At 42.8% G+C, this 12812-nt stretch overlaps 1 protein-coding gene across 3 annotated transcripts; it reads right to left on the reverse strand.

The window, feature by feature from the left end:
- Window positions 1-1809: 1809 nt before the first annotated feature.
- LOC307086308 (tropomyosin alpha-3 chain-like) lies at window positions 1810-11307 on the reverse strand. Of its 3 annotated transcripts, none has more exons than XM_079751463.1 (9): window positions 10874-11292; window positions 8519-8644; window positions 4608-4741; window positions 4129-4246; window positions 3601-3671; window positions 3360-3435; window positions 3037-3099; window positions 2873-2942; window positions 1810-2171 (listed from the first exon to the last, which is right to left on the reverse strand). In XM_079751463.1, the coding sequence occupies exons 1-9, from the start codon at window positions 10985-10987 to the stop codon at window positions 2089-2091; spliced, it is 855 nt and encodes a 284-aa protein (XP_079607589.1). In that variant the 5' UTR covers window positions 10988-11292; the 3' UTR covers window positions 1810-2088. The 3 variants fall into 3 exon arrangements, with proteins under 3 accessions (XP_079607589.1, XP_079607590.1, XP_079607591.1); XM_079751465.1 differs by lacking the exon at window positions 1810-2171 and adding an exon at window positions 2270-2651 and having other exon boundaries at window positions 10874-11307; XM_079751464.1 differs by lacking the exons at window positions 8519-8644; window positions 10874-11292 and adding an exon at window positions 5583-5875.
- Window positions 11308-12812: the final 1505 nt, after the last annotated feature.

Consider the following 12812-nt stretch of genomic DNA (forward strand, 5'->3'; position numbering starts at 1 on the left):
CACAGGGTTTGGTTATGTTTTTTTTTTTTTTTGTAGCCTATCCCAGGCAGTAAAACATCACGGAAAGAGCCTGGACCAAAAGCGGGGCCTAGACTTGCCTTCCTGATGTGCAAGTTTACTAGATCGAAAGATAGTTGCAACAAGGCCAACAAACGGTAGCTTTTTACCAATCACGACCCAAAGATATCTAACGGACTGGTTCTTATTATGACAAATCTGAAGTTTTGGTGTGCGGGGTCTGACTGGGATGAGATTCAGCTGAAGTGGCACGCCTTAATCCAGAAGGAGATATCTGAGAGAAACTCATTTATTTAAAACTGCTGTGGTTCCCCTATGCGCCCAATAGAGGGCGGTGTTGGTTTATTAACATGCAGCTTGATACTAATACTACATCCAAACGTTGAAATAAATCATAAAGCATATCTTAATGATGCAGTGCATCGTACAATTTCATATTGTCTTATATTATCCTTAAAAAATAACCTTTGGTAGTAGAAAGAAAAATCTATATTGTATCTATAGTAGAAGTTATCATACGATATATACACCAAAACAAATATATCCCAAAAAGCCCACACAATGCGTGCAATTTGTGCATTGTTTGCCAAATATTCCGCAGGTGTGCAGCCTCACCCAACCCATGATTTGACTCATGATTTCATCAGTATGACTCAGGCCAAGTGAGGCTGCTGAAACCAGCCATCAAAAACACACCAAAAACACACAATCCACAGAGAGGAAAAGAAAGCATGGTTTTGCTCTACTCAAGCAACCTTGTCATGATGTCAAATTAGAAAATTGAACACACAAATAACAGCAAGGATACAAACTGAGGTTCCTGAAGAGAAAAGAGGTGTGTACACACACACACACACACACACACACACACACACACACACACACACACACACACACACACACACACACACACACACACACACACACACACTATCTTTCTCTCTCTCTCTCAGTAGTACTGGCTAGATCAGACCTCTGCCTTGTGCATACAGAGAAACTGAAAGAGAATGGACACAATAGGGCAGCCGGCCAGTGAATTCAGATAACATTTTTGATGAACAGTACACGTTTAATTAATTGGGCACTAGAAGAGGCTAAAGCTGTAACAAAGTTAAGGATACCGAAGGATCCTTTTACTTCCTTCTGTGCGTACTGTCTTAGGGGCGGTAGAATATAAACAAAAGATAGCATCTTCAAGCAGAAATGTTTGTAAATGGTGTAAGGGGAATGACGTTGATAGTGGACACTCCAGTTGCGTAACTCCTAAATAAGGGCTTCCTGCTTTTGTATAAAGATTTAATTAAAGAGTTTCACTATTGCCGTGGTGGTTCCTTCTATTGATGCAAGGTTCAGTCGGCACAGAGTGTCCAAGTGTCATTCTGCTTCGAGCTAGGTTTAGCTCCCAAGAGCAGGAATGATTGGAGAAAGAGGAATGATTTTTATTTTACCTTTTAATTTGTCTACATGGAAATCAGACTTCTTTCTGACGCAGCATAATCACAGATATTGCACTCGTCTTTGGTCATTAAATAAAATGGCCCTTATTCAGACAGAAACAAGTAGTTATTCAGTATTAAAGCATTAGATAAACAAACTGCTTAATATAAGAAGATAATGTAATACCCCTTAAGAATATAAACATTGTAGTTATCAAAGTCCTTTAAAAGCATTATTGTGTGCATGACTAATCTAACATTGATATAGTATTGTCAATTTCCTTTCTTTATTCAACAGAGGTTGCCTTTGCATGTGGTGATGAAATGCATCCAGTCATAAAAAATACACAAAGGATGGAAAGAATTTCATCAGTTTTATTTGTGCCAAGAGTTTTGTTTACAATACAATTTCTATAGCACTGAAACTGAAATTGACCCAAACAAATAAAAAATAAAAAAGGGTCGGGAGGGGCTGGGAGGTTCGTGAAGGGCGGTTGCATAACCTCTCACTACTAAGCATAGAATAGTAAAAACCCAATTACACCTAATAGTTGGAATGTAGAAAATTTCCTTTTTAAAAATTCAGTATGAGGGACTGTTTCTGAGTTCTCTTTTTCTTTGCTTTGTTGACATTTTACAAACTGTTCAGCTCCTGGAGTGTTTGGTCCAGGACTTTGTGAGTCTCTGCGTTCTGCTCCATTTCAGCTCTTAGGTTCTCTGAAAAATGTATTTTACCAAACAATCATCAACCACTGCTCATGTAAAAAATACAATATTCCTTTCAACAACAATTTTATATTGCTTATTAAACATTTACTACAATTTACTAAACAATGCAAATTAAGGTAAATGTAAATGCTCATCATTCAAATGCTAAGCTAGCTACTAGCTTACTACCAAGACTGCAAGAGAACATTAAGCAGAATGCTAGCAGATTGAGAACAGAAAAGCGAGAACCAAAGACTGAGTAAAATAGAAACTTTATTGAGCTTCAGTTGAAAGAATCAAAGAGGTTAACAAAAACTAAGTGAGAACAAAAGAAGAGATTAAGACATTGATGGAGAAGGAAGAAAAGGAGGGAAAAGACTAAGAAGATGGCAAGCTAACCGAAAGTCTACATGGTGTTCATGTCATTGAGGGCATTATCCAGTTCCTCGCTGATCGCCTTGTATCTCAACTTCTGAGTGTACAGTTCGTCTGAAAGGCCAAAGGTCGGCAGATGGTGCATAGACAAAGGGAATGCCGAAAACGAGGCGCACAGGCAGAGAAGAAGAAGAAGGAAGGAAAACAGTGGAAGAAACAGGGAAAGTTAAGGAACACCAGTAAAAGTGATATTCAAAAATGGTCAAAGAGTGTAAGCAACTGCAGGAATAATAAAAGACAGAAGATGGAAATCAGGGAAGTAAATAAAAGCGTACCTTCTAGGTCATCTATGCTCTTTTCCAGTTTGGTCACCGTTCTTTCTGAAAACTCTGCGCGAGTTTCGGCCTTGGAAAGGAAAAACATTAAACCCCATTAAATACTATTCAGAGGTGTAGCTAGATTTTATTTTATTTTTTATGGATTCTGAACATGTGATTACCTCCTTAAGTTTGTCACTCAGGACCTTGATCTCCTCCTCATATTTGTCCTCTTTACTTGAATACTACAGTGGAACAGAAAGAAAAAAGCAGTTCGCTTGTTTTAACGTGCATGGAATTTCGCATTGCAGAATATTATCTCTGAATCTAAGACATTGGTTGGACTTGTGAACCACTCCTCTTTGCTAGATAATTAACTCCTGGTGTGTGTTCATTTACGATGTCTTGGTCGGATGTGTGTTCATGTGAAACTGTACATTTCAAACAAGCCTGGGAGTGTAGTAAAGCTGGGATAAATGAAATGAGGAACAAAAAACAAACGTACCTTGTCAGACTGTGCCTCTAGAGATTTCAGATCGTTGGTAGAGGTCTTGAGTGCCTCTTCCAGATCACCACACTTGCTGTAGAAGTGTAAAAAGAATAACACGTCATAATACAACGAGCTAAGGTTATCTCAGTTGGAAAGAAGGCTAACACTCCACAGCATTATACAGTTACTACACATGTCACTATGTGTCAAGGAAAACCTTGGTGAGTTCACAACAAAACATGTCATTGGTGCTTACAGTTCAGACACTTCTGCGCGTTCCTCTGCTCTCTCCAGCTCCCCCTCAAGGATGACCAGTTTACGGGCCACCTAAATCACAATCACAATCACAATCACAAAACTTTATTGATCCCCGGGGGTGAAATGGTTTCGTTCCAGGTGCTCCGTGCAAACAGAAATTACAAGCATAGAAGATACGATTATAAAATAGAAAATTATAAATAAAATACAATAAATAAAGAAGTAAGAAGTAAGAAGAAGTGGACATCTCTTAGTGAAAGTGGACATCTCTTAGTGGGATATAATACAATATTTACATTCTGTTTTATGTCAGATTATCAGAGGGAGGGGGTATAGATTTTAATGGCCACAGGCAGGACTGACTTCCTGTGGCGCTCAGTGGTGCATTTAGGAGCAATATATATATACAATATATAAAATATCACACATAGAAGGTTATTAACCACGACGTCTCCGCTGGCCTGTACATTGACTCGTTTCCCACCGGCGACCAGCTAGACTCAAATCATTTTCCTTTCGTCGGTACCTCCTCATATTTGCGGTCGGCCTCCTCAGCGATGTGTTTGGCTTCTTTGAGTTGCATCTCCTGGATCTCCATTCTCTCCTCGTCCTTCATGGCTCTGTTCTCGATGACCTTCATGGCTCTGTAGATGAGACGCAGAACATCAGCCCCAACACATGTCAAGACCTTCATCCAGGTTCATTGGAGGTCAGGGTTTTTACACTAACACAACCCTTTGTGAATGCTGGAATCATTTCACATTTTTAATTCAATTATTTCTGAGGAATTTATATATGAACTTGAAAAGTTTATCTTATTAATGCATATACCATGCCAATACCTATTCTACATATTTCATAAAAAAACAAATATATAAAATAAATACATTTTGATCAATAAAAATAACTTAATCCTTAAAAACAACTAAATCCTCTTCAAACTTTTTTTCTCCACATCTAATCCACCGAACAAACACTGTCATCAGAGATGTGTTTAACTGTCACCTTTCGCTCTCGTCAGCAGCCTTCTCGGCCTCCTCTAGTTTCTGCAGGGCAGTGGCCAGCCTCTCCTGGGCCCGGTCCAACTCTTCCTCGACCAGCTGGATCCTGCGGTTCAGAGAGGCTACATCCCCTTCGGCCTAGGAGCACAAAGAGGGAGGTCAGAGGTCACCCTAAAGGTTTAGTGCTGCCAACCACACCCTCCCTCACCACCCTTTCTTAAAGCTGAACAATGCCCCCATGAGAGATCTATCATACATGATGTTACTCCTCTTATTATAAGTGGGAGGTTGCAGTTAGGCATTGAAGTTCAAATAGTTAAGTGAATTTCAATTTACAAAGAATCCCTCTTCTTTTTTTTAACTTTTAACTTCTTTTTCTCTGTTGTTGATTAGGAAAGGGCAGAATTAAGGAACAACCCTAACCATATACTTGTTAAATAAACAATCTAAGTGCAAACTCTTTTTCCCGGAGTATGAGGCAAAAGGCAGTGTGTTGGGTGGATGATTGCGAATTGTACAACAGTTTCCTGTGAGACCAAGTACCACGTCTGCTCTTCCTGTGTGTAACCGAAAAGGAAGGAGGATGGGAGCTCCCTTTTTTTCTTTACTCCGGCGACATTACAATGAAAGGCAAAGCCTGCGCTCTGACTCACAAGAGTGAACGTTTCCTAAGTATCCAAAACCCCCAAAACATGAACGCATTACATTTAGAAATACTCAGGTTCCATATTCTCCCAAAACAACAAATTCTGTCTTGTTTAAAGTTGGATTGAGTGGGCTTGTCGATCTCAGAAGATTCAGGGAGGCTACGCCGAGAAAAGTCATTGTATGACTCCTGAGGGCGCAGCAGCATAGCCTACCTGTCCAGACTTGAACCGATAGTCTGCGCAACTATTGTAAATCGTTCCCTTAAGAAACACCGTGAAATGGAAAGTGTCCTGTAAAAACATGAAAAGTGACAAATGCCGAATTATCTCACGTTTTCGCGTAGTTCTACTTCTGTTTCCAACTCCTTTTGTAAAGCCAAGGCACGATCTTCTGCATCGTCCGCCTGCTGCTGAAGAGCCTGGATTTTCTTCTTCACCCCCTCCATATTAGCCAAACTTTGGTTGAAGAACGTTGAAAAAACTGCCCTTGTTGGGTATTTTCGTTAAATATCGATATGGAGGTGTCTATACTTTGGAGATAATGCTAACTATATCATCCGCTTAGCGCCAAAGTTGCGCCCTACTATTTCGTCAGAGGAAATTTTTGTCAGGGAGGAATTCAAGGAAGTGGGAGTTTTCAGGAAATTTATGGCCAGATCCTCCAATCGTGAAAGAAGCTTCGCTTAAATGACATCATAGCGACGGGGGAAGGCTTCTAACCTTTTTTTTTACCCTCAGAAGAGGTGTGTACTGATTTGACTCCACTATTGTGGACTTATATGGCAAGGTGTAATGTGTTGCTTTGTCTGCATCATGCGTGAAGAAGTGAATGAACATGAGTCATAGGAATCCTTATCGAATGTGGGTGCAGTAGGCTAAGCATCAGTTATTAAGTTGGTGTTACAGTCCTATGACTCCTATTCATTTTGGTTTGTGTGCGTGAGAGATAGAGAGAAAGAGCGAGAGAGAGAGAGAGAGCGAGAGAGAGAGAGAGAGAGCGAGAGAGAGAGAGAGAGCGAGAGAGAGAGAAAGAGAGAGCGAGAGAGAGAGAGAGCGCGCGCGCGCGAGAGAGAGAGAGACAAAGAGAGAGAGAGAGAAGGACATACACGCTGACACAGATAAGTCCAAAGGTTAGCACCCCTGCGTTGGTTTCCTGGGTTGTTTCAGAATGACTCTTTCCCAGCAGCTGTAGAGTTTTAACTGGTTGGAATGTAAATTGATCAAATTGCATATGTGACCTGTAGACGGTGGGCGGCGACATTCTTGGGCCTCTAGCGTGTACATTGAATAAATGGACCAATGGAGAATCTGCCCCAGTGCCAGCATACGTCCATCTGCACTGCCCTATTAGATACACCTGAATTGTCGTGTAACCATTTTGGCAGGGATAAGGGATGCACATCATAAATAAATAAAATAGGGTGTAGGTCTCTTCCTTCGGTTTGTGTGTAGTTGGCACATGGGTAATCTGAGACTGCGATTGTTTCTAAACTGACCTTTGACCCGTGGACCCGTGTCTGAACTGACATAGTTGGATTCATTGCATAGACACCTTTCATTTGACTCAAATACTGAAATGTATCGGTTATTAAAATATTGTTTTTTAACATTTGAAAAGGTTATCTAGATTAAGGATGGGAAAAAGCAATAGAATTTGAATGAACATTGTAACTAGTGCTCTAAACACTTACTTTAATACCCTTTGCTTCCCTCAGAATATCTGTGTCCCTGGAAGGCAAATGATCTTGCTCCAAGGGACAGTCGTCGCGTTGAGCTCCTTATTAATGAATTGCTAGCACCTGAGTTTACCAGTTTGACAACAAACAAACATCTGTACCGCAAGGGACATAGGAACCTGTATTATTCACTGTCTGGGACTTCAATCAAAACAAATGATTAATACACGACTTTAACCAAATGTATGGTGGTTCATGACTGTACTTCTGATAAGTCGGAATAGCTGTAACGTCATGGTTGGAAGGCCATTATAGAACATACAGTATTATTCCTAGTGGGAAAAAGTCCAGTGCATTGATTTCATTACACACAAGAGTATGGGCTTTTGTGTTTGCTTAGGCCACATTCCTGGCATTCTTGGGCGGCTAGAGGCTAGCCATGCTTTGTCTCTGGCTGCTGTTTGAGGCAATTGCTCTGCCATTGGATGCATGCAAGTCCATCAATAAGTCATTGCAGTGGTGGTAACTTGTACCCTTACGATAGGTTTACGCTAAGATGCTAAGATCAGAACTAGAGAGAGATGTCCCCCATTAAACGCTTAACCCAAGTAAGGGTGTTGAAATCCTTGATGTATAATACATGATACATGAGTATCAAAAGTAGTAGCGCTTGTTAATCCTTGTGACTTCATATGTTTACGTGAAGACACATGCATCAGTAGTGTGTGGTCCTGTTTGTTCAAGAAAAAAGTGTTATAGGCTTTGTTAGCGATTTCAGTAGGTCTATGTATGTAATTGTATGATACAGCTTCTTTCTTTATGAAACCTACTCACTTACATAATTTGGAATGGAAAAATACCATTCCCCCAATAGTCTCCACAAATATGGAATTACTTTATTGTTTAAAAGGTGTATTTATTGTGTACAATTGTGTTAATAGTCTGCGGCAGGAATGTTAACTTTCCGATATGAAGAACGACCATATGGAGTTGAACCATAAGGGATTATCTAAGGGGCAGGATAGTATCTGCTCTTTGGTTTTCTAATCCTAGCCATCCCAAACCCAAATCAAATGTGTTTGATTGTTGATGCCTTTCATCTGGAGTGTTTTAAAAGTATTTTTATTTCTTAGTAACTTTAGTAGATTTGTTGATGTTAAACAATGCCATCAGCTCAACCTAAAAAATATTGGAATTCTCATTTTATTGTACAGGCCACTATTGGTTTAAATAGCGAGATTGTTAATGAACAACAACAATGACTACTAAACTTTAAACTATTTACACACGTCATTTGTTTAAGGCAAATTTTCAAGACCTGTGGGGCCCTTCCAAGGCAGAGGCCCAATGGTCCAATCAGAGCACTGGGGGGGGGGGGGGGGGGTTGGTTTAAGCACTGAATTGGAAATAAAATGACCCAATGGACCTTTTGACCTTTGGTCACACTGTACATTAGTTCCTGTACACTGCTTATATATTTGACCTGGTCTGTTCACATTGTGTGTGTTTGTCTGTGTGTGTGTGTGTGTGTGTGTGTGTGTGTGTGTGTGTGTGTGTGTGTGTGTGTGTGTATGTATGTGTGGTGCATTTACATCTGCAGCCTTCTTCTCTGACAGCTCCAGTTTCTCCTGGGCGTCCTTCAGGGCCTCGGAGTACTTGTCCAGTTCATCCTCCGTCCCCTTCAGCTTCTTCTGCATGGCCAGAAGCTCATCCTCCAGCTGGCACAGAGAAAAGAAGCAACGCACAGCAGGATGAGACCATAGGAACCTACAGGAACCTCTACATGTATGGTGCTGCTGGGGCAGAACTAGCCGCCTACTGGTATTGTATTTATTTCAAGAAAGCGAGAGTTCACAATAAGACGTTCATCTTGTACAGCAAGAGAATATGCATTGTGCCAAGTTCTAGCAGATTGCTTTTTTCCACCTGTAGTCCCTGGCCTGGTAGTATAGTGATCTTGCAGAGCTTTCCATCCGGTAAGTCTGCGACAGAGCGTTGATTAATTGTGTCAAGAACTTCCTAATTGTCTTGAAGAAGATGTCTTGATTGACATGCAAGCACAACCAATCACGGACAATGCGTACGCCAGGAACAGTACCTTGATAATTGGAGAAACAGACATTGATAATGGGATTAAAGAACATTTCTCCTCGGCCTACTGTTGGATGAATAAAGTGATGGATGTCACTTCCCAGACAGACCAGATGTCTGTGTTTCTTTGAAGGACGATACTGGTATCTGGAGCTTCTTCATGGCAGCACGACTTGACTTGCATTTCCATGTAATCAGCGTTCAGGGCGAGTCACACCGTTAGTCACACGGAAGAGGCTGAGACTTGTTTCATAGTACTAGCGAGTCACTCTCAAAGCTTTGCAGGGAATGACTCACGTCTGACAGCTGTTTACAGGAGACATTTGAATGTTCACTGCTACATTGTTTATTTGGTAATCCTAACTAGTAGTTAGTGTTAGGTAAGTCTTTTAATCCACTCTCAGAGGCTGTTATGATCAGGGACGTGTCAAACAAGCGCTGTTTCCCTTTTGTTTATGCTGGCTTCTGAAACCCTGTTGCTCCCCTTAGTATGTGTGGTGACACAAGACCCACTGGGCTACCCTGTGTATATTGTCAGTAGCTGTGGGTTCTGTCGGGCATCATGGTCGGCTGTTGACTCTTATCCCGTCCGGCGAGGTCAAGAATAGCAGAGCGAGCATCCCTTAGCGCCAGGCTGGACCTCCCGATGCCACCCAAAGCAAACCCAAAGTCTCAACATGTACTCCTCGGATTTCACGCTGACCATCTCTTGGCCTCTGAGGTCATCGTGACTTACAACTGTCACACTGTCACCCCAACATACACACACACACACACACACACACACACACTCTGTCCACGCCAACGCCCATCCCTTCCCACCCCCCTCGCATCCCCCTTTGCGCCATGTTGACCTTTATTTAGACACCTCGGGCCATACTTCACGTCTCCGGGGCTCTGCTTTGTAGCTCTCAAGGGCCGAAAATTAAAAAGGATCGCCAGAGCATCGCTATCATTAAGGCGGCCCTTGGAGTACTAAACTGTCTTAAGTTTCACAACCCAACCCCCCCAATCCACCTGCCCCCTAACCTCCACAAACACACACATACACACAAACGCACGCCCACCTCCTCAACCCTTTATTCCCCTGACGGCCCCTAAATACGGAGACGATGACACTTAAGAGTGTCCGGTTGAGGCGTTCTCTCGCCTCACTATGGAACAGTTTGTATTTCCTCCTGTCGTCCAGATAAGGGGTAACCCGGCACCCCCTTGGCCCACCTCCGAGCAGAGCAAGGCGGGGAAACAGCTGCTCAAGATGCTGTGACAGCACTCCGGGGTTGTAGGGCCTAATCCCCTTGATGGTTGATGCGGGGAATGTATTGCCACTCTGTGTCTTCAGCCATCCAGCCATCCTTGTGTGAATGACTGAAGGAGCATCCTTCCAACCTCCTGTTGCCCGGGCCCCAGGGAACCAGGAATCAGCTGTTCTCTGGTTGTATTTCTGGTTTGTAACATGTGGCGGTGCTTGGTGGGGTAAGACTCTGCTGTGGGATGGAGCCCACACATATTACAGGTTCTGTCGTGTTCACGTGGCAGGTATTACTTTCAATGTTTTCTATGCTCCAATCAATGACCAATGTTTCATTCATTTATCCGTTTAGAATCAAATCAACCTGTTTGTTTTCGCAATATCTTTGTTAATTTAACCGAGAAGACCAAATCTTCCACGTTCAGTATGATTACGATATATTTTTCAATGTGGTTAGGCAGGCAGGGTCAAAACACAGCAATACCTTCTGCGGTTGTGTCTCACGTCAGATAAGATCTTTCTCTATACCTAGTGATATGAGGGAGCGGGAGCCGTACTCATATCCGAGTCTCTCCTCCCTGCGGACCACCCGGAACGCACCCACCTGTTTGCTCTTGTCCTCGGCCGCCTTCTTGTCAGACTCAGCCTGCTCCGCTCGGTCGATGGCGTTCTCCTTGTCCAACTTCAGCATCTGCATCTTCTTCTTGATGGCCTCCATTGTTGTTGATTGGGTTCCGGTTCACACGAAGCGAAAAAAAATGGGGCAAAGTCTGGGGATCTTCTTCCTTGTCGGAATGAGCAAACAGAGCCTTCTAGCCTGGAGATCGCTTCCCTACGAGGTTGACTGAGAGTGCAGCCAGCAGATGTAGACGGGGAGTAGGAGGAGGAGGAGGAGGAGGAGGAGGAGAGCAGGAGGTAGCGTACAGAGCAGGCGGTGGAGCAGAGACTGGCGAGTTGAGAGGAGAGGAGGAGGAGGAGGAGGATGCAAAGTGAGCCCTGGAAGTCAGGCTCTATGCGCTTTAAACTTTGCCGGCAGCGTTTTTTTTTGGGAGTCAGCCCTCAGTCCCTTGTGCCTGCCCTTTCCCACTGCTTTACCCTTTCCGCCACTCCCCACTTTTGGCTACCCCTGCTGCAACTGACTGTACCCCCCACCCCCCCCCCCACACACACACACCCCATCCACCCACCCCCTCCAGACACCACCCCACACACACACACACACACACACACACACACACACACACACACAAACACACACTCTCCCTCATCGACTCCAAACCTCAGCTCCAGAGTCCTCTCTGAGGAATGAAGTGGTTTAGACACCCTGGCAATCTTCAGCCAAACTCCTTATTTGGAACATGCTCTTCTCTACCCTTCTGGATTACAAGAGAGGAGCGCAGAGAAGTAAACAAGGGGCGAAGCTCGAAGCACACACAGCCCAGAGGAGTTGCTCCAAAGCAATGCATTGTTGTTATTAATGAATAACTATGTCACACGCAAAAGTATTTGTAATTGATCTTGAGTGTGTGTGTGTGTGTGTGTGTGTGTGTGTGTGTGTGTGTGTGTGTGTGTGTGTGTATGTGGGACACAAATCTAACTTTATAAACACACCCACACACACAAACACACACAAACAAACACACACACACACACAAACACACACACACAAACACACACACACACACACAAACACACACACACACACACACACACGCTAACACACACGGTGAGATGTCTGTGTGTTTAGTGTGGGTCTTGGCGTGTGAGTTCTTATTGAGGAATGCTCAAATTGATGTTAATACCAGAGTTGGTTAAACTACATAGTTCTCATTCTACGGCTGGATGAAAAAGAATCTGGATGGAAAATATATCCAGCCCTAAGAGAAGGAGGGGAAAAGAACCAACTCTATGGCTGCTACTTATTTTTACATCCAAAAGTACAGTGAGACTGACTGTACCTCCTCCACAATAAGGTCCCTCTTAATTACGATGGGTTTCCCAAAGCTACATTTCAATTCTGTTTCCTATAATCAACGAGGTATGAAATATCTATCATTTATCACACAGCAGTGGTGCTAGGGCCCTTAAGGACGACTAACTGGAAATCAATTCCCCAGAAAAATTCCTCGACTCACCAGAACTTGTTATTTTGCATTTTCACCCGCTCACCCATTGCAGGGACAACAAAGAGCAAAACCTGTGAACCAAGGCAGGAAACTGTGTTGATATTTTGCAGCTCAAGAATGGCCGTTGGTATTTTCCAAAAAGAGTCAGAACTGCAGGAGGTTGCTGTCGTTTATTTGCATAGCTTATTTGCACATCCATACACATACAAACCAAGCAACATGTACAATGCAACATCATAGCTAAGGAAACGCCCCATGAAACTAAGAAAAAACACAGCAGGACCTTTAACAGTACTAAAACAGCCCTAAAAAGGTTATTGGAAGATCAGACATTTGGGAACCTACATGGACAAGATAAACTAAAGTTTGTTTTTAGTTTGTGGCGATTAAAAATATTGAAAGGGGTACATAGAGGTA

Source organism: Pollachius pollachius (genome assembly GCF_949987615.1).
Source record: "Pollachius pollachius genome assembly, chromosome: 14".
Lineage (NCBI taxonomy): Eukaryota > Metazoa > Chordata > Actinopteri > Gadiformes > Gadidae > Pollachius > Pollachius pollachius.

Bases quoted from the DNA above. Each gene is read 5' to 3' on its own strand.
- LOC307086308 (XM_079751463.1), bottom strand. From the start codon at position 10,987: ATGGAGGCCATCAAGAAGAAGATGCAGATGCTGAAGTTGGACAAGGAG. The intron at 8,645-10,873 runs GTGGGTGCGTTC...TCTCTGTGCCAG, and splicing joins CCGAGGACAAGAGCAAACAG to CTGGAGGATGAGCTTCTGGC. The intron at 3,100-3,359 runs GTACGTTTGTTT...GTTCCACTGTAG, and splicing joins TAGAGGCACAGTCTGACAAG to TATTCAAGTAAAGAGGACAA.